Source organism: Perissodus microlepis, chromosome 13, assembly GCF_051167445.1.
Source record: "Perissodus microlepis isolate ML-2025 ecotype Zambia chromosome 13, ASM5116744v1, whole genome shotgun sequence".
Taxonomy (NCBI): Eukaryota; Metazoa; Chordata; class Actinopteri; order Cichliformes; family Cichlidae; genus Perissodus; species Perissodus microlepis.
The window spans coordinates 17,163,650-17,186,379 of record NC_140473.1 but is presented as its reverse complement, the minus strand read 5'-3'; the positions used below and the strand labels follow the sequence as shown (position 1 = coordinate 17,186,379).

At 40.8% G+C, this 22,730-nt stretch overlaps 1 protein-coding gene across 1 annotated transcript in view; it reads left to right on the top strand.

Moving 5' to 3' along the window:
* Window positions 1-3,167: 3,167 nt before the first annotated feature.
* Window positions 3,168-22,730, top strand: part of zcchc24 (zinc finger, CCHC domain containing 24) — a 40,048-nt gene continuing 20,485 nt past the window's right edge. Inside the window, exons 1-2 of the mRNA XM_084947720.1 lie at window positions 3,168-3,697; window positions 6,662-6,862. Coding sequence (XP_084803846.1) covers window positions 3,458-3,697; window positions 6,662-6,862 — 441 coding nt within the window. The 5' untranslated portion in view covers window positions 3,168-3,457. The remainder of the gene's footprint in view (window positions 3,698-6,661; window positions 6,863-22,730) is intronic.

The window sequence follows — 22,730 nt, the reverse complement described above, 5'->3', positions numbered from 1 at the left end:
TTTTTATTGTCATTGCACAGTCATAGCAAGTACAATAGTACAATGAAAATGGAAACTGTCCCACGTCGACACTAGGTACAACTAAACACAACAAAACACAACACAAACAGTAACAACACAACACAGTAACTTTAAAGTGGAGTGATAAGCGCAAAAAAGGTATAAGCAAAAAAAAAAAAGAAAAAAAGAAAAAGGAATGACTTCATAAATAAATAAAAGAAATGAATGAATGTTTCTTGCACATTATTATTATTGCCCTCCAAAAAAAAGTCCAGGGAGGTAGCCAATCAGGTCAGCTGTTAGCATTGATTAGGGCTATTGCCCTATTGTAAAAGCTGTCCTTGAGTCTGTCTGTGACCTTGGCAACCCAAATCTGGGCAGGAGATTCAGGTTGCTGAGGTCACTTAAACACCCGTTGACTTGGGTATGTGAAATCCCGTAGGATGCTACGTGCTCTCGTGAGACAGCGAGTGCTGTACAGGTCCTTCAGTGAGGGAAGAGGATGTCCAATGATTTTGTTCAGGACGTAATGATGAAAAGATATTACAAGGCTCCTCCAGATGGCCATACGGGGGCCACTAAAAGTATTGGGGTGGCACACCAAATGTTTTAAGTTTTCTATTCCAGTTTTATTATGCTATTGTCAAGTATAGGCTACATGAAAAAATGTTGCAAATTTTGTGAGATGAGCATCAACATATAACACATTTCACCATATCATTATTTATTCAAATGAACTAACTAAATACAAACTACACCCTTACTACTTACCTGGGAATTAAGAGGGTAAATAGCAGCCATGTGTTTTGATCACCAATACATTTCAGCATCTCTATAAAAGCTAAAGCTTTTTTAGCCAGTCTGGAGTTTTTAGGTATGTGTTAACTCAAAGCCAAGGCAAAAAGACATCAGCGGTGATCTCGGAGAACCTATTGTTGCTGCCCATCCATTTTGGAAGGGTTAGAATTATATCACCAAACACTATCACCTTCATTATTGTACAATTAGAAAGATTCAATACATGGGAGAATTTCAAGGGACATCCCAGCAGGGTCCCAGCACCAAGGCCATGGGGTCATAATTGGCCTGACAAAACTCCAATCCAGCCCACTGGACTACTTTGGAAAATGTTAAGGAGGGCATACATTTTGGACTTCCTACTAATAAAAGACCTCCCCATGGACAGTCACACTACACTAAAGTAATAGATAAAAAGTTAAACGACAAAAAAGTTCATTTTTTCACTATTATAGAAACGTTTTGTTTCACAATAAAAAGACAAAAATGTACATTTTCTGCTAATTAACAAAACCTTTCAGTTTTATAATAACTACAGGACAGTCTGGGTAACAAACTATCTGAACTTGTCTGTCATTTTTTACATTTATTTCTTACAATTTAAGCCCAAAGGGTCATTCATTTTTTTCAGCAGCATTTCTCTGTTGTTATCTCTGAGTTCAAATGTGCAGTTGAACCTCTGTACAGTGATAGATACCCAGATAAGTTTATCTGGCCCACTTAAGATTAAAGTGGGCTGTATGTGGCCCGTAATGTAAAATAAGTTTGACATCCCCGCCTCTGCCTCAGACTCCTAAATGTTAAAGTTCATGTACAAAGTACATTTAGAAAAAGACTGAATAAATATGGCGTGTTTGAAAGGGTTGCCAGCACAAGGCCTCTTGTCTCTAAAAAGAAAACATTAGCACAGTTTAGGTTTTCAAAGTTGCATCTGAGCAAATTGAAAATACCTGGAACAATGTCGTCTGCACAGATGAGAACAAAGTGGAGATGTTTTACCACAATGTACACTGCCACATTTGGCAAAAACCAAACACAGCATATCAGCACAAACAACTTGTTCCAACTGTAAGCTTGGTGGTGGAGGCATGATGTTTTGGGCTTGTTTTGCAGCCACAGGTCCTGTGCACCGTGCTGTCATTGAGTTGATCATGAGCTCCTCAAGTATTCTGGAGTCAAATGTGAGGTCATCTGTTTGGCAGCTAAGGCTTGGCTGAAACTCGGTCATGCAACAGGACAATGACAGCAGCAAATCTACAACAGAATGGCTTAAAAAGTAAAGAATCAAAGTGCTGCAATGGCAAGGTGTTGCAAAATCTAGACCTCAACCACACTGAAATGCTGTGGCAGGAAAGCTGTGCAGAAATAAATGCTTCCAAACCCCAATAAACTCAAGCAACACAAGGAAAGAAGAGTGGGCCAAAATTCCTACACATGTGAGAGACTGATAAAGTAGCACAGACAACATTTACTTCAACTCATTGCTGTTAAGGGTGGTTCAAAAGCTACTGAATCACAGATTGTGCTTAGTTTTTCACACACTCCTTCTGTGTTGTGGCTTAGTTTTGATGAAATAATGTTACAATGTAATATCACATGTATTACTGTTCATCTGAAGTTGTATTTCACTAATTTTAGAACCTGGTTAGGTCTATTTGTTTTATTATTGTGTCATATGCACCTCAGAACTGAACGAGCTTTTCACATGACTCTACTGTAAATGTATGCACATATGGGAAATATCTGTTAATATAGTTTATATATGTGACTCATTGCAAGCGCCCGTTCTCCTAAAATTCTCCTAATTTAAGTCTGCAAATTTAAAAGTACAAGATAAAATTAGGTTTTGGAAAGCAGTAGTCATACTTAAGAGCCAGAATAACCTCTCTAGGAAATGAATGCCAGTATCTTCTGGATTCATGGATATATGCAGGGATTTTTGCCACAAGAGGGAGCCGTTTTTAAGGTTTTCTCCATACTCTGCTGCCTTGAATCTGCGGGTTGGCTGGAAGCTGGGACGTGCTCGACAGAGTGTGCCCCCATAGAGTCCTGATAAGCTGCACAGTTTATTGATTTCTTAACCGCTGGACTAAATGGTATAAAGTTATCCAGGTTTTTCTTTATAGCATATTAATATGTGTTTTCAGAAGGTGGCTGAATGTCATAAAGAATCAGTGAGGCCTGTTTCCACTCAAGAGTAGAGAAATAGTAAACCATATATATTAGTAACTAGGTAAATAATAGAATATGTACACCGTCTTTATTACAGCAGTTACTCGGTTGTATCGTGAATGACTCCTGGAACAAACGACGCGCTGATTGGCTGCTGGTCCTCGGTGACGCAGAGCCGCGTTCATTGCATATTCAAAGAGCTTCTCTCTGCCCCGCTGCAATAAAGGCAGATAGCGGACCATGGGGAGCAAGGGAAAACTTTTTATACTGACATGTTAACGCCATGACTTTTGAGTAACACCTAAGTGGGACGAGGCTCCCGGCGTGAGGAGGACAGGGCCTTTTACAGAAAGAAGAAGAAGAAAAGGGAGCACTAGCCATCAGTTTGGGTACGGGGACGGGGAAAAAAGCAACATTTGAGACGAGTCCAGCAAAAAAGAAAAAAAAAGAAGCGGTGGAAATCCAGTTTGGACATTTGAATGGAAAGATGAGCTTGCTGTCTGCCATAGACACGAGTGCCTCCGTGTACCAGCCGGCTCAACTTCTCAACTGGGTCTATCTCTCCTTACAAGACCCCCACCAGACCAGCGCCTTTGACGCGTTCAGACCCGAACCCAACTCTTCCCACCCGGATCTCAGTTTCAGCAAGACTCCCGCAGCGGCGGATTTGAGCTCTTCCCTGAACTCCAACTATCTCAACAACTTCTTCCAGCTGCAGCGAAATGAGGTGAACTGACGGCATGCTACGTACAAATCCGGGATATCTGAGGTTGTGAGACTGTGGCTGATTTTAGGGAGAGTTGGACGGTGTTAGTGTTGTTTGTCTGAGCAGCAAATGTTTTAGCATGCAGGTTGCAACATGGGCTATTCTGGTATAACCGCCATGATATTTTTAATATGGACAAAAACCTAAAATAGTCCGATGAAATAAACATTTTTGGTGGGGCTACTTTGAATGTAGCTCTATTGCTATGTGCAGATCTAAGTGTTTTACTTAGATCTGCACTTATAATATAAAACGATTGTGTAGGCTTCTGTGTATATGATTGCAATACTAGAAGAGAAAAATACACCAGAAATACTCAGTAAATATGTCACTAACCCACTCATGGATTAAATACTTATGTTAAAATTAAAATTAATGTGCAATCTTTCAAGATCTAAATATCACACACCTCATTTCCCTCCCCCAGATGACATGATTACACACGAAGAGGTCTGCTTTCAGCATATTTATAAGTTATGGCTCAAAGTTAATGTGGTGAGGAAAAATATGTTTTAATCAGAGAGGCAGGAGATGGAAATAGATCCCCCCCCCACCCTCTGCACGCCTCTGTCTGGAGAGAGCAGGCCACTGCAGCCCCTTGCTGAGGTCTGCTGTCTCTGACTTCTTCAAATAGACCAGGTTGTGCAAACAAAATCAGTCCTTGTTTACATATTCTCTATTTTTGTGCCTCCAAGTAATTTTAGGGAACCAACATGCTGATAATGTGTGCAGGGTGCAAATATGATACCCCATAGTGCATTCTGTGCAAAAGTGACCCCTCCATCTCTCCCGCATACAGAAAATGATCACACAGCGTGGGCAGAAAGGCAGTGTTATAATAAATAAAAATACACAGTGAGCAGCGTTGATTGCACTGCAGCCCAGTTTCTTAGATCTCTGTTCAAGTGACGCTATGTGTTGGAAACTTTAGTAGTGGATAGATGGTGTAGTCACCATCTAGAGCCAGTGTTCATTATAATGGTGGCAACCGCAGGGGGCTTTTGAAGTCACTTAACACGTAAAGTCATCTGTAAATGGGGCGTTCGCTTTATACATTACACGCAATTGTGTAATGCCATAAGAGTATAAAGTGTTTCAAAGTGAGGGAACACACATAGAGTCTGGAAACGGTTTAAGGGGTGGAGGGAGGGGGAGATTTTGCAACTTTCTATACCGGCCAAGCCAAGCTAAACAAACCACTGCAGAGATTTGATGATGAGATGACTAATGCGAAATGTGGTTGTTTTCACGGTGAAGGATCACACAACAGCCTGCTTGGAGTGAAATTGCGATATAGATTAATGAAGTCGCTGACGACAAGGCACAAGTCGAGCACGCTTATCGCAGATTCGTCTGCTGACAGCTTTGCTCAAAAGCCTCCTTTACAATCCAGTTGCAGGCAGAAAAGCCCCCCTAACATATTTTTACTGTTACTTTAGAAACTATCTGGATTACTCTACCTCTTATCAGTGCACCTTTAAAGTTCCCAGGTGGCACCACAAGCCTGGCCTAAAAACAGCAGTGTTTTATTGACCTCCTGCTGTGTGACACCTCATCACCGGACCTGTGAAAACACTCACAGATGTGCTACACTTGTTCTGCCTGTCTTGGGCACACCGTGGCTGGCCATCCCCTCATCTATTGCCACACGGCACAAAACACACAACCTACCAAGGACTAGTCACTCAGTCACACACGCAAAAATAAACAAACCATCTCACCCCACCATTAGCAGATGTGTGTGAAATCCGTTTCCTTTGGGCTGACAGTAGGTGGTTAGAAGCCAAACTGAAGAAATGCTCCTAATGTAAACAGAGCAAAGTTTCCTGTTTTTTATTTGTTAAAAATGATTTCGCAAGCTGCAGTAAAACTTAACGCGCACAAATGTGTACATTTCCATTTGGAGGAGGGATGCAGTAGTACACAGAGCTGGAACACATGCAGCAGATGGGGAAACTGAGAAACTACAGAGCTGTAGTGCTTGATTTACAGCAACGACAAGTAATAAATGAACACGGCTCTTAAAGCTGGAGCTGGTTAGCAAGACAATCTTACAGTCTCCAGATAGAGATTTGGCTTTCAGCCCTGGTTAGGTTGCCAAGTGTAAGGTTTCTGTGCCGTGCAACATTTAAAATCAACAGTAACATAATTTCCCAGACACAAGCCTGTGTCCTAAAATGATGCATACCCTTCGGTTATATTAAAGAGTTTATCAGTGGATTTCCACATGCCTACGAACTCTTTGACATCTTTTCTTTTTCTCAAGAGCGGTCACTCCGATATTAAATGTCAGGCCAGATAATTAGTTAGGCTTCTCCTAGGTTAATTACCTGGCTGTATGAATATTTGCTAAAATCAGATTAATTTCACCCAGGGGTCAAATCACGTCTGTCTCTTCTGGACTGCGTTTGAAAAGAGGAAGACATGAACGAAAAGGGAAATAAGGAAAGGCAGGGAGCGCTTTCCCTGTTATTAATATTCAGAGAGCATCTTCTGCGAATTCAGTTGGCCTGGTGGCACGCAACAGTGCATCCTGTGTCTCCGAGCAGACTACAGACTCGGACGGCGGATAATTTACCACCAGCAGTGCATGGCGTTAATGCTGATGTTCCGCTGGGTGGCCGGGGGAACATGCTTCCCATCTTGTTTACAATGAGTCATACTTTGTCCTGTGTTTCTCTGAGGACATGCGCAGTACTTTTCCAGTTCATGAGCACAGCTGGGCCTCGTGCCAGATGTTCCGAATTTAATGAGCAAAATTATCTTGGAGTTCTTTTTCCGTTTTTTTGTTTAGTTTTTCTTTACTTTTTGTACAACAGCAAACAGGACAGAGAGCACATTTAGGAACCTGGCGCGTAATCTAAGCATTTCACGAGAAGCAGAGTTTCATGTTAACAACAGGCTGTATCTGGTGTTATTTTTCAGGCCTTAAACAACAACGTGTATAAGAACGTGTCTCCCTATGGCTCCCTGAACAATATTGTGGACGGACTCAACTCCCTGACGGACCATTTCTCAGACCTTTCCCTCTCTTCTGAAACAAGAAAACCGAACAAAAGACCCCCACCCAACTACTTGTGCCACCTGTGCTTCAACAAGGGCCACTATATCAAAGACTGCCCTCAGGTGAGACTGTTAACACACATGTATGACATAATCTAGTCATCAGGTGACACAGATGGCTTATAATCACTGTTAAATCTTTCAGTGTGTCTCATTTGCTTAATCTTGACATTAGACTTCTTCAATGACTTTTTATTTGGTTCATACAAACCAATAATGACACTAAAATCTAAGCTTGCTGCAGTCAGTCACTCTCTCCCTCACTCTCTTTCTTTCTTCCTCTCTTTTTGGATCTGGTCTGACCTACTTGTTAAACAGGCTGGCCTCTGTCTTCTGTAGTCATGTGTGTGTGTATGTGTGTGTTTGTCTTGACTGGCAAAACACTGCACAACAAAAAGACTACATGTTATAAGCACATGTTATGTCACGGCCATATTTTTTAAACTCCCAAGTCAAAGGTGAAGGGTTTGAATCAGATCATCATGTTGACTGTGTATGAGTAAGTAGTGTAAGTGCCATTTTCTGACATGTAGCCACAGTTTTTATATCCACAGTTGTACATCCACTTAAACTGTCGCTATTACAGCCACAGTTTAAGTGGGAAACTTCAGTGGGAGCTTTCCTCTCTCTGTTTCCCACTGATTCAGCCTGTTATGATGCAGCTTTTTATCCTTTTTTTTGGCGAGGCACCATGACAAATCCACCTTGAGGTCTAGTATCGAGGTTACTGGGTACCACCAGTGTGTGACAAATGGGGCTCCAGCTGTTGTCAACACCCCTAAACCGTAGCTTGATTTGGAAAAGAAAAGTATTTATATATTTATCCTGCCTGTCTGTCTCTCTGTGAACTATAGCGGAACATAATGTGTGAAAGGAAAAGCTTCGTTTGTAGCTGCTGTAGCAAAATTAAAGTGTATTTTCTAGGACTAGACTGTGAAACTGCTATGGTCCAATCTGTCATTATGTTGTTGTGTAGCAGCTTGTAAAGGCAAAGTCATGGAGTGCCAAGTGAGCTAATTTCATAGGAAGAACACAAAAGCACCTTCCCTTGGAACTGTGGAGTTTCTGAGTTTTTAGTTGGACCTTACACTCCCTCGTCTTTCAGTTGCCTCCCCCGTTTGTCTCCTCTCCCTTTCCCTGGGTGAGGTGCAACAGCCGAACCCCAGCCCTAAGTTTCTTTTGCATGAAAGTGTAATGAGGAGCAGATGTGAGATTAAAATGCTTTGACTCGCTTTATGACATATGATGACTGGTCTCACGAGGTCTGTATAAGACCAGTGTAGTGATGAAATATCTCCTGGGCAGCCCCAAACTGCAGTGTGTGGGAATTAGATCATCACAACTCTTCCTGGAATTTGGTTTTGTACTATATCATGCAACATGTAACGTTTTACCTTCCATCTTCCTTCAACTAATACTGTACATGTGGATGTGAGCAATGATGAAGTGATACTCGGCGCTGGCACAGGTGCACATTAAACGACTCACAATTTAGTGTCTTTAGTACTAAAACCATATCTGCTGTATATTAAGTTTCACTTTACCGTTTCAAGATGAAAAAAGGCTAAACTGTTCCTTTATTAAATAAAACCCCTTTGACAGCAGGGAGCAGTGAAATGAATCTTTCCATTGTGTATGTCAGAAACACCCTCACCCTACTTCTGGTTTGTTTTTCAGCTGTTCGTTAAACTGCCAGCAGTAACTCAGAAAGCAGCAAAGTCTCCAAACAGCCTCAACACCTACCATCTCAGTTATTTAGGTCTCTCCTGGGCTTTTCCTCCATAAGCTTACCTTCCATTTGTGCTGCATCATTTACACTATTGCCCTCTCACCTGTCACTGCATGCCTAAGCCAAGGATAGTTCTTCCTTATTTAACCAGCTGAAGATCCGAATAATATATGTGACACACAAGCGAGAAGAGCTCTTCTTAAGAGTGCTTGCTCGCCAAGTCTGGTGTCATTCTCTAAACAAGAACTCCTCATTCTAAATGATCAGTACTCTGGTTTACATTGTGCAGTCGTGTGTTCGTACTAAGAAAGAGTTTGTCCTGTTCAGAAAGGCTTTGGCAATGAAAACAGAAGCTCTTGCTTCACCGGGTCCTGCAAAGTTTGTCATCCTAGTCCAGCACAGAGTATGTAAAAGCTTCCTCGTCTACTTCACCTCACCGCCTTTTATTGAGGTGCTTTGTGCAAAGACTGTCAAAGGATCAAGTAAGTTTCTCCTTTATTTATGATGCTTTCTCTAGCTTTTCTTTATTGTTTTGCTTTTTGAGTATATAGAGGTAGGCCAAAGTGCTAATACATTAATTGAAATTGAAGACCCCCCCCCCCCTTTTTTTTTTAGTTTTTACATGTTAATATTGGAAACACAGGCAAGGTTTGTGGTTGTGCTGAGAGATTTATTTTTCAGGAAACTTGTAGCTGAGTGAAAGCCACAGGTCTGGCAGCAGCTGCCCAGTGCTGCCTGTCATGGGGACAGAGGTGTTATGTAAACTGGCTTTTATTCGGGAAAATGACGTCGCTCCCCTAGTTATGAGCAGAATGCCTCTCGCTGCCACGCTCTGGCCCCGCTCCAAGATGTCTTCCACTTGCACTCATGATTTGGTTTTGTTTAGAGGACTAATCCTCTCAACAGCTGGCCCCACCTCTGATTTGAGTGATCAGAGTGATGCAGTGACTGACAGGTTTACCAGAGGTAGAAAGATGAACTCATGGAAAGTTTCTTTGCTGTAATGCAGGTTTATGGGTGGGCGGGGGTGGATCTTGGTGTTGTATGTTTTATGTGTGTCTTTGAGCTACGCTGGACTCTCGACTTACAATCCCTCATTCCTGAACATTATGCAACCCCCTTGTCCAGGATCTTCAGTTAGCACTGCACGCTCTTATTCTTCTGAGAAATGCCAGATTGTTGTTGTTGTTGTTTTTTGCTGGGAGAATACCACAAAAATGTGGTTTCTCATCTCTCATATGAGGTTAACCAAAGCTGCTGAACTTTTTGGAGGCATTGTTTGACAATCAGCTGATTGAGAACATTTGGTCTTTTTAAGCAACATTCATTATTTTTCAGGAAAGATGCTTTTTATTTATTTTTTTCTTTTTATGAGTTAAATGCAAAGAGGCAGCTGTGGGTCAAGTGGTAAACTTGGTTGTCTACTGACTGCATGGCTGGTGGTTTCTGGCTCCTCTGTCTGTCTCAACACTCAGAACCTAAAGCTTTTCCTGCTCCTATGGTAGCTTCTTCTTCAGTGGTGTCCACTCTAAAAATATGCATTGTGATACATATATTTATATATGCATTAAATATGCATTAACACGTTAATTAGTCAGCTTTTGTGGAGTAAAACAGGCTAGCGGTTTGCTCTTGTTTTCACACTTTGTGCTCAGCAGATGTTGCTTTATATCTAACAAACAGATGTGAGCGGTATAGTCTTTTGTTTTAAACAAGAGCTTTTATGCAGCTGTAGCATCAAACCAACTTACATAAGCATTAGAATTTTCATTGCTTAAATTGCTGATGATGATATAGCCAAAGATGTTGTACAGGTTTGTCTGCAAGAGCACGGTGATCCCTATACAGATCCCTCTTTATCAAGCTTTTTTGTTCCCATTTGGACTGTGTTAGTGGGATGTCTATGTATTTTAAATATTTCCAGCAGAGTATGACAGAAGATAGAATCAAGCCATTTAATTTACCAAAAGCTTTTGCAGAGGATGCTTCACTCTAAAAGCACAGGCACTAACTTTCCCTCTCACGTCTATGGCTGCCAGTCAGTCGGCAGGCATCTCCACTTGCGTATATCTAATGCAAATCACTGCGATGGCATTTACGCCTCACGTGGCGTGAGTTTCAGCAGGAGTTTGTACTTTGTAACAAATGGTCTCCACGATCTCCCGTAAAAGTGGAGACGAGAGTTGACCTTTGAACTAAGGGCGTCCTCGGAGGAGAGGCAAAAGAGCAACGTGTGACTTTCCAGAGTGTGTGCTTTCCCGTCAGCCGTGGTGGTAAACATAATGACTTGTCATTACTGCAGCCCACTTTGTCTACCATAACAAACATCAGTGGTTTTGACAAAACATATTTGCTTTTAAATTTTCCGGCGCTTGCCTCTGACAGAGCGGCGATCCTTTTCGGATTTGGTTGGCAGTCACGCTGAGAGAATTGTGCAATGTTTTTAATGTTTCAGTTTGTTGTTGTATGTGTGTGTTTGTGATTTGTCAAAAACAAACTGCAAATTTGTAATTTACCAGCGTTACATCACTGCACAGAGCTGTGTGTGTTTGCTTCACTTTAGGAAAAACAAGTATTTTAGCTCAGCGTGGGAACACCCAATTTCCTGCAGAGTGCAACTCCTATTAAAGCCTTAATCGAATCTGATTCAGGTCTTTAGCCGAGTTTCACCTTTCCAGCATGTGTTATCTCTTCCAGTTAATCTGAGCATGAGGATCTAACGTCTGATCTTTTTGGGGGCAATATTTATTTAACCGAGACTTCAAAAAGACGATATTCAGTGCTTTTAGCACTTTTAGCCAAAATTAATTTAACCATTTAACAAGGATGCTAGTTTTTTTGGGGGGGTTTACGAGAGGCGGGGCTTTCACGTTTCAGTGGTGGTGTTATTGGTGTGTCAGTTCTAACAGTTAATTTAGAAACTTTTTAGCTTTGTTTGTGCAACTCTGCAGTGCTAAAACAAGAGACTTCATTACATTCTGCTGGTTATGATAGTTTAATCAACACTTCTGCCTTGCAATCCCAAAAATCTGATCATCCCTAAGACTCTCTCAGACATAATATAGCCACTATAATTAGCCCATTTACCCTTTCTATTTCCCTTATAGATTTTATGAGCTGATATCATTTAATTTTGTAAGAGATTTTAATGTAATTTAAATTCCAAGTGCATCAAAACAACACAGATGAATAATTTTGGGTCTGTGTCACCAGAAACAACAATAGATGGAGTGAATGGGGCTGTTCCTCGCTCCGGTTTATTTTACTCCTCTATGTGGCAAATTTTACAAGGGTTGAATAGAAAGCAGTCTTCTGATCACAGTCACAACTTCATTTGGTCTTTCAAAGATTCACTTTTAACCAGTTAGCATTTTTTCAGGGGACAGTCCCCTGGATACATCCTGAAAGACGTATTGCAGCGGGAGTTCCTGTGGTTGGAACAAGCACAAAGGTGTGGGCTGCCTTAAATAAGATCCAGAAAAAAACAGCTGCTAGTGTAAAACAGCCCAATGGTGGTGAGACCTAAAAGGCTCAAAAGTGTGGCTGCACTTCACTAGAAATAATACTGCCAAAACTGCAACAAGTCCTTTGCATGTTTGGCAAATCTTGTGCACATAGTGTGGCTTTTTCTGTCAGAGCTGTGGGTATGAATATTAACATAAAAGTGTCAGAATAATAGGATGCTGTCACTTCAACAGACTGTTGAAGCCACCAATATAAAGTGTCCCACATATTTAAAGGGCTCTGCACTCCAGCTTCCTATTAAAATTCAACTTTTTCAGTCAGCAGTAAGAAATTCAAGCACAGTCTAAATTCTGGTGTCATGTGCAACTTCTATCTCATATTAACACCGTCTTAAACCTTTGGCAAAACATTTTGCAACTCTTGTGTTGGAAACATGCTGCGAAATTGTCTAAACTAGCTTTCTATCCTTCTTTGCTATTCAGCCCAGTGCTGATTATTCACTAGTCCAGCAGATTATGTGAGCTTAATGTAGCTGGAGACGTTTGCAGTCTCCCTGGAGGCTAATGTTCCTGCGAGGAGAAAGAACCTACATCTGTCTTTTTGCTTTTCTAATCTATGTTTAACCCACTCTTGCCTGAGTTGAAATATATATATTTTTTAATGAAATACCAGTTCATTGATTTATTCAACATTTGTCATGAGAAAGAGTTTCACATTTTACCCCCACGATCTGCTGTGCCCCAGGGGCAGGTTCTGACACGGCTGCACTTATTTTGCCGGGGCAGGGAGGCAGTTTGGATGTGTCACTGTCATGCCATTCAGCACTATTGTGTTTGTCTGGCACAGAGAGGGCATAGTCTGAAAGGTTGAGAAGGGCATAAGAGCCGAGAGACAGCGGACCAGTGAAAGGGGAGCGAGGGCACTTCCTCTAAACGGAAATCAAAGTTAAAAGAATGATAAAAGTGTGGTTTCCTGCCAGCTGGTTTGCGTTCTGTCCAGAAATCCCATTGTTCCTCTCAGTTTTTGCTGAGTCAACAATCACACCACTTCCTGTTTTGGTAACTGTGACACTTAAAACCCGATCTCTGGGACTCCAGCATGCTGTTACATTTGCCGCAGATAGATAAACTCACAGCTGTTTGCAGATTAAATGCTGAAATATGGACGAAGACACGGTGCACCATCTGCTCGCTTTTAGGTGAAGCTAAGCTGCCGTAAAGTCCGTCAGCTTTCTCGCTGGAAATGGATTATGCACGTTGTGTCATTTGATTAGTCCTCCTTTTCACGCTCAGATGAAGGCTACACAGTCTAAATGATGTTAGAGGGCTCCATTAGCTTATTTTTGGATAGTTTCTTATGTAACACTTTTTCCATCACGTTGCTGAGCCAGCACTGTTAAAAATGGAGGCTTCAGATAATAAAAGAAAATAAACAATAATGTGTTCGGAGCTCTTGTTCATCACACTGCTTTATGTAATTGTGTTTTTGCAGCATGAGGGAAACCAGGTCAGCACTCATTTTGGAACCAAGTTTCAGTATCTGTTATGTTATTGTACTATAGTGAAAAATCCTTTGAAAAATGTGCAGTTTTACCTCTCTACTGGATGTTTAACAGATGGTACTGAATATATAGCAAAATATATACACGGTGGCTATGACAGTAGTGAAGACAGTGTTACGGTTTTTCAGCCCCATAATGAGGCCTCGGGAACTCGGGAACAGGATGGTTCACTTTTCACTCAGAGAGAAAGGAGGAATCAGAGGGTCAAAGGTCACATTTTCACTACAGCATGATGTCCTGTTAGCAGACAAGGGCCAAAAGCTCTGTTAGCTCATACTACTCATATTCTTAGGAGTTGTAGTAACACAGATTTATCCAACATCAGTTTATACTCAATAATCCATAACAACATAAAAAAGTCGATTTTGTTCTTCTGTGCTTGAAAAGGCTAGTTTTGCTATTTTTTTATTTCCTGTTTTTTACAGTATTGGTAATATAATTTGTTTATCTTGGGGGTTTGACTTGTTGGTTAAACAAAGGAAAGCATTTCAAGATGCAGCCTTGTGCTCTTCCCTGTAGAAATTGTCATAGACTCTTCTCATTGGTTAATATGCCATGTAGTGTGTGTGAGTCACTTACAGTGATGCTTAATAGCTATTTTGATGCTAAAATTGTGTGATTAGGTTCATTTGGATTAATTTACAGGCTCAAAGACAGATGTGAAACCCACTTTGTACAGGTAATTTAAATGATGCACCAACAAGCTATTTAACCGTGGTCTTATCTCTCTCTGCTTTAACTCGTTAGTGAGCTGAGAAAGCCATTAAAACCTACCTGAATAAAATATCCACATCATACTGACTTTGGCATTTGTTTTAACTAATTGCTCCTAATTGAGACGATTCGTATGGAAAAAAAGAAACAATTTTTTTTTTTTTTATAAGACTAGGCTGAAGGAGAGGACGGACAAGCAGATGGACGGACAGAGACGCTGTGAGGCTGCAAGTGCTGGCACACTGGACTGAGTTTGGTGTCAAGAGATCAGGGACTGACACTGCTAGCTTTGTATCACACTTGAATGGGCACCTTAGGGAGAGACCGTGGTTCTGAATGGGAGCTATTGGGGAAAACCCTAGCGGTGGGAATGGAGGCTGGTAATTAAGGCAGTCATTGTGTGTCTGTAGGATATGCTAGACGGAGAGGTCAGGAAGGCAGGCCTGTATTGTTCCCCCAGCAGGGCCCTCACTTCATCAGAGTAGTGCGTCAGACTCAAGTATGTTTGGAGAGAGCCTTGGATCTTACAGAGAAGAAAAAAGGAGTACAACAACAAACCACACACAGCGAGTCCTATATAGTCTGTTTGTCTATATGTCAACACTTAGGGGCCTCTTCTGTGGTTTTCATTTTCTGACTGTTTTTTGCTCTCTGTGTCATGAAGTTTGGGAGGCTATCCAGAAGCTGCAGCATTGCCAGGGATCAGGACAGTGTTTGCAGATTAAACTAGAGTTGCGCTCAATAATGGGAAGCCGTAGGGGTGTGTGTGTGTGTGTGTGTGTGTGTGTATGCATGTGTGCGTGTGCGTCATTAGTAAGTTTTAAAAAATGTTTTGCACAAGGTAAAACGAATCAAAAAGATTAAAATAAGAATATAAAGTCACGTGAAGACATAGAGGGGTTATAGCTTCAGAAAGCATGACCTCTAAATAACATTAAGTCATTTATAATATCAGAGATCTGTAATAAATTAAGCATAAAATATAACATGGTGGTTTAATGCTTTTTAATTTATATTTTTAAAAAAACACAATAAAAGCTTCACATCCCTTCAGTATGTGTTACTGAATATAATAAAGATATAAGATGTTGTATGTTGTTTATTAAAGTAAGAAACCAGGGGAAAAATCATCATCACAAAAAATTACAAGCTGTATTTTTTTTAATAATGATTATTTAGTGCACTGATGGACCTCAAATAGCATGAGAAGCAAATATGAATCCTCACATATGAGCAGGTAATATGGGTCAACTAATCAGGCTGCTCTAAATATGAAAGTAGTCAAAACAGATATAAAAGAGGACACAGGTTTCTAGGGTATGAAGAACTATGTTTCTGCTCGATTTACTTACTTTTTACCCCTTGTTTACTTATAGATCCAAGGTCTTTACTTTAAAAAATAATCCACATTTCATTTGGAAACTGTCTCTCTCGCCTCTCGCTATGAGTATGTGCTACCCTGTAGTGTGCTGAGACGTTTCTGGCAGGGATGAGGGCTGGGGGAGGTGCGCTATGGGAATGTTTTTACAGGGTGACCCCTGATCTTCCTTCCAGTCACAGCAAAGGCTCCGAAAAGGCCTTGTCTCACTCTCTGCTTTAACACACGCTCAGTCAGGTTAGCAAAGCGAAAGACTGGGAGCGAGTGCAGACTCCCTGCTAAACAGATAAGGCTTATCAGGGATGTGTGGTGTCCGATGGATTTTTTTCTGTTTCATAGCAGACATTAAAAAGCTGTGTCTCTGTGAACAAAGCACACAAACAAAAAACAGTGAAGATATTTTAGTTTTGAGAAGTTATATTGGAAAGAGCCTTTCATAGTCAGAGCATTTAGAAACCATATAGGGCCATAGGTCCAATATAGCATTGCCACCAAGTGACGCTGAGATTAGCAACACACGTGTACGGTATATCCGGCAGAGTGACTCTCAAAAATACAGTCTGCAGAGGAACATGCAAACAAATCCTGCTACGTACAGCAAATGCAGGTGACACATGCAGCATATGCACAGACAGCAGTAGCAAGAACCTCCTCCTGCAAGCAGATGACAATATTTTGTGCACCTCTGTATGCACCAGTGTGCGACCCAACCTGCTCTTGTCATTCACAGACTGGTAATATAACGCTGCTGTGCAGCTGCACAGCTTGTTGAGTGTTGCGGGGCTGTGGCTACGTCCAAGGCTAGCAGAGGGTAAAGGGGAAATTCACACCCGTGGCCTCACTTATCAAAAGCCCTTAACGCCTAGTAAATATGGCATATGTAAGTTTAGGAGTAGGGTAAAGTTATATTATGTGTGTGAAATGAGGCGTCTTGCATGTCAAGCAGATGTGTTGATGATCCTGCACCATTGGCTTGAAGCGGGACAGATCTCAAAGCCCAGTTGGCTTGTTCTTGTGTTTTCTATGAACTAAGCATGAAGAAAGAGAAAAAGCACCCTGTCAAAACCATCAGCTTTAAAACAACAGCATGTTACTGGTATAACTCAAAACACCCACATGCTTGGCTATCAGGGGTATTCATTAGTCATCCAGCAACATGTCACTGAGATCCTTTGGCCGATTAGTTGTGGAAATCTAGGAATCTGGGAATGGGGTTTTGGCAGAGAGCGCGCTGGCATCATGATATGCCTCTGCAGCTGTCTTGAACACGAATGACATGGGTCTGCTCCTAAGGAGAACAGTTTGGACATGCATATGCACAAGTATCCACAAACATGCTATATTATGCCTTAAGTCGCTGTAGCAACTAAAGGAAGCGTGAAGTTTAGAGTAAAATTTCATGTTGTGTGGGAGATTTTTACCATTGAACTGCTTACCACAACATAACCTCCTCCTCCGCTTTATCAAAGCAATCACAAATTGCAGGTCACTGAATGTAATTTGCGAGCAATAACATTATTAGAGATGACTAAGCCGAGATTTGTTGCGATCTGTATCAACAGATCAGAATATCATGCTTCCGACTTTGCCAATTTGGTTTCACAATACGGTTACTGAGGGCTTAATTGTCTCTGCAACTAAATTATGTTTTAGGATCCTTCTGCTAAGTTAAGCCACTCACAAAAATATGTTGTTCAAAGGCTGAAAAACATGAATGTCTGCAGGTAATTTAAAAAACAAAACAAAAAGCTAATCTAGTTCATCCTGTGAAAGATGCTCTCCTGTGGGGATGTTTTTTATTATGCCATATTTTTATTGCTGCCTGTATTTCATTGTTTTAGTTTTTTATTATTTTAAAGAGACAACTGTAAGTAGAACTGAAAACACAATCATTTTACGATCTAGTATATTGTTCATGTTCAAATGTGTCAAGAATTTCTTGGTGGGCAGTAATGACATTTCAAAATCCAAAACACCTCAGCTTTTGCTTTCTGGAAAAGTCTCAGCAGTTATCTACATGACTGCAAGCTGTGGGATGTTTTATACTTGGTGCAGCTGTCTTGATTTACCTTTTCCCCTGTGTGATATGTCAGCTTGTCATAGAACAGACCAAACATAAGCAAAATGACTTGTAGTGTTACGGGACTTCTCAAGAAAATGTGAGAAAATGTTAAATCAAGGTACTTGTTCTGTTTTAAGATTATATTATAAAAAGCAGCTTTCGTGTGTCTTCTGTGCTTCGCTCTCTTCCAGTAGGAACACACACGTACAGTGCAGAAGTCTGCAAAAACACACACGGATAGACACACACACACACACACACACGCACACACACACACACACACACACACACACACACAGTGCTCACACAGTTACTCTGCCAAAGCAGAGGCCATTTCCAAGAATGAACTATTCTGGCGCCTCCACGGGTCTTGAAATGGACTTGTGGTTATATTTTAAAACAGTTGGAGTGGCTCTCCTCTCAAATTTTTCCCTGGATATGACGGTAACAAACGCATTTGTGAAAATTTTGGCGGTTAAACCCTGAAACCCCTTAAGAGCAGTGTCACCATCTCACACTTGAAAATATTCAGCATCTAGTCATTTTAAATGCATTGCTATCCACCTTATATAGACTGCACTGCTGATATAGATTTTTTTTTAACTGTTCCAGGTCGATGTGGGGTTATGATCCTTTAAAATAGCCGTGGATTTGATTATAGCTGAGCACTTGGTTGTGTATCAACATGGTTATGGCTCCTTTCCACATACCACATGTTTCACTTTCCTCCGTCCTCTGCTGTCTTTGCTGCTTTCCTCACACTTCAAAAGGCAAAGGACCCTATGGCAACACAAATGCCTCCTAGGGCATATTTAGACCTCGAAACACCAGGATGTGCTATTGTGAGTAAACCCCTGTTTATAGTGTAGTGAATGGTGAGGGTATATCCGAATAGCTGAAATAAAGAGCTTGTAGAATATGAAACCTTTTTAAGAATAGCACTGTGACCCACACGGGTGCAGAGCAGGTTTAGATGAGTGCTAGTTGAGTGGCTGATGACTGTGATGGTAAACTTGGAGAAGTCATATCTAGTGAGCTCACATACCTTTTGCTAACTTAGTTATGCTAGAAGCTATGTTAGAAAACACATTGTTGCTTTGTCAGCAACTTTATATTCAAGTGCAAATGTTTGATTTAAATATGCAGTCTTATTAAGATTGAGATCTAGTTTTCAGTAGCGACCTGTGTACAAAAAACATATACAAAAATTGAGACAGACAGCCACATAATAAAATGACACATTATACATCATCACAAATTAATAATCACATGTGCAGGATTAGCTTAATTTTTGTAACGCATTGTATTTATAGGCAGCGAAGTATTTAAAACCAGTTTATTTAAAATTCAATGTACATTAAAGGTTTAAAACAATCATCTTTTAATTGTTAGATTCAGTTCAGTTATATTTATATAGCAGCAAAACACAAAAATAGTCACCTCAAAGCCTTATATTCTAAGATAAAGACCCTACAATAATACTGAGAAATCAGACGGCCCCCTATGAGCAAGCAATTGGCGATTGTGGGAAGGAAAAACTCTCTTTTAACAGGAAGAAACCTCACACTCCTCACAGTGTTACTGGAGGTCAAGGCAAGGCCATCTAGATTAAGTGTCTGGTCAGACGCCAGATAAAGCTGGGTGTCATCTGCATAGTAATGTAAATATATGCTATGCTTTCTCCTAATAGTGCCTAACATCCGTATATTTGCATTTTTTCACCCAGCTCGAGGTAGCTTATTGGAAAGAAAAATGCTGTAACAACAGCTGTCCTCTTGTTGCTATAAGTACAGTGAATGAGGTACCCAAGTAACCTATTAGTAAATGAAGAAATCGCTGTACGAATGCCTGTCTTAACAACTGTCTAACATCCGATCTATGATCTACAAACTTGTATTTCTTTGTGTATTTCTAGGGACCTGATTAAATTCAGTGCTGGGTTTGAGGTTGTTCAGATGCGTTGGTTTCATTGTCAGAATCTTTTCTGCTCAGCAATAAATGGGTAAATCTTTTATATTGTAATCAAAGGCAGATGTATGCTGATGTCCCAGTTCAGATAGTATTGTGGCTACTGCAACCCCTAGGCTGCAGTGAATAGTATGTGGACGATTCATGGAGCAGGTGTTGTCTGATAAAAATCCAGATTAGACTTTTGTTTCTGAGGTAAAAAGAAGGTAAAAAGAAATTGAATTTCTTGGCAATAATTTCATGGTTCAGACTTTTAAGGGCTAAACGGCATTAGCTGTTTAAGGAACAGTTTTTTCTCTTGGTGTAGCCCTTTAGAAATTGAGATGGGGAAATTTTATTTCAGAGAAATGAAATAAAAAATGCATTTGTATTATCAGATTATCATTAATTTAGCCATTGTGCGTGTTTACTTACAGATGCTTTTATTCTGAAAAGCAGTTTCTAAAACCCACCCAGGTGTTTATCCCACACCACTTTGAGCTTACATAACCCTGAGACAGAACCACACAAACAAATGAAAAAAGTCTCCAATAGAAAAAAAGCTTCTGATCAAACAAATCAAGCTGATTAACAATAACAAATCAGAAGATTGAATGAGAATGTTGGAAACAACTATTATATACTTCTTTGCATCATTGTGTAGGTTTGTAATTTCATGCATTGTGTTTCAATAAATTATATATATATAAATGATTTTAATCCATTGTATGTAACTTATATAATATCAAATTTGGCACAAACAAAATTAACAAAAAAAGGAGAGAAGGGAGAAACCATGGCAGCCAAGGTTTTAATATGTATCATCAGAAGGACAACTTATTATCTGTAAAAGTTTCATTTATGATCCGAACCCTCTGATTTGTGAGCCAGCAAACACAACCTTATTGTCATAATGTGTTTGTGTTAACTTGTTTTTCAGGATGACCATATGCATGGGTTTACATGCTTGGTGGTATAAGAAGTTTGAGTGAACCAAAGTGTATCCGACTGAAATTAGGTGCCGTACATGATGTGTAATGCTGTGGTTTATATTTAGAGACAGCTGTAGAAGATAAGAATGCTTATTTCAGCAGTTGTAGATGTGGGGCTGTGAAACTACGATGTCGTTACTAGGCAGATACAAGCCCCTGTGATTATACTCAACAAAGCATTACTAAGGTTGTTTTGCTTGAAATTTTCCACTAAATATCTGCCTCAAAAGTCACACGTGCACTTTTGTTGAGTAAACTCAGTATATTACAAGCTTGATTATTGGCTCTTTGGCATGAGGAATGCTAAATTAAGTGAAAGGTGGATTCATAGTGAAAAATTCTATCTTCATATAGGCTAACAACAAGCTTTCTTTTGTGGTGTAACAGCTTCAACAGCAAAACCCGGGTGTAGTTTGAGGTGTATACACAGTGAAGTACATAACCATCAAAGTGTGAGGTTTTGTGTTTGAAGGCTCCATGAATGACATTTTAAAAATGTTGGCTGTACTGAAAATAGTCAGACCCCATGATTAATAGATATCTGTTGAGGAAATATTTCCTTGTCATGTTTAGGTGAAGAATCGGGCGCGATTGATCCTTTGATCTTGCTTGATGTTTCACAGAGGAGAACCAGTTCTCAGGTTTAAACCACATCCAGGTTCCTGCCTCCCTCCTCCCCCCTGCAGCAAGCTTTCATCAAACCACTGAGACTAGCACGCTAACTGAAACCACATTAAAGCAATTAGAAGTCTTATCAGAAATGCTACGCTTAATGACCAAACCAAACAAAAACCCTGAAAGACTCAAAGCAAACATTGTGGACTGAACCCCATCCGCTGTATCTGTAAATCTATCTCTTTCTGAGCTCCAGCCAAACTAAATAGAGATCCTGAGACGAGGACACAAGAGCAGACACACACGCAGACGTATGGGCACGGACACACTCGCGCTCGGATCTGGTCTTCTCTGTTGCTCGCTGAACGATGTCCTGTGGGATGCGGAGAAGGCAGAGCGGGGCTTGAGCTCCTCCGCTGCTCCTTTGTTTACACTGATGGTTTCCAGATGCTAGGTAGTGATCGGAGCGCTACGGAACGCTGGGGAGCAGCCCAGCAGTTTAGGGCCTGTGCCAACAAGCTGGGATTAAGGCAGCTTTAACTTTGATACTTGAAAAAATCACAGCTTTGTTTTGTAATAATTTTGCAATTGTTTCCAATGGATGACAGCGTTTTTCTTATAAAATTTAATTATAAATTATTCCTTTGCATGTGGCAGTCATAAATGTACATGCTGTTGTCTTCACTGAATTGGAGGGGGGGGGGGCATGCAACATACAATGACGTCTTAGGTCATTAAGTGTAATTATTAGTCACAATATGTACACTTGGATTAATTGCATCTGACTGTAATTAACATATTTGTTTTACTCGGTAATTTGACTGCATGTTTCTTTAAACAGGCTCTAGCCAGGCGTTTCTTCTGATGCTGATTGCAAAGAGAGATTTTGCACCCTATAATTTTCCTCTACTTGTTTTTCTGGGGCAGCCTGAGTATATTGTCTGTATTCTATGTTGCCTTATTTGGGGAGGGGGGGGATTGTTTTCATAAACAGAGGTGCATTGTGCCCGGGGGAGGGCAAATTTATCACTTAAACACCTGTTCCTCCCGTCACTTTGAGCCACTTTTCCTTACAGGCATTATAAAGAGACAGCTGCACCAGCAAAGGAGCGAGAGAGAGGTGAGAAAGATTGCAGGGGGGGGGGGGAGAGAAAGAGAGAGAGAGAGAGGGAGAGATGCACGGAAAACAGTGGCTGTATTTAGAGCTTGTAGTGCATGGTGGGATTGATAAACAGTTCCCATAATGCACCTGACTGAGGTTCTGGCATGAAGTCGCGGCTGTTTAGTCCAGCAGCGGAAACAGCCAATAAAAAAATGCTTGTTCTGTGTGCAGTGGGACACAGCTGAGGTGGGGACAGTGTCATTCTTGTGAGAGTCTTGGAGCAGTGGCCATCTGCACGCCCTCACTTGGCTCTGAGTTCTGACTGACATGGTGACGACTGCATCCTCAGATCTTTATTCTTTAGTT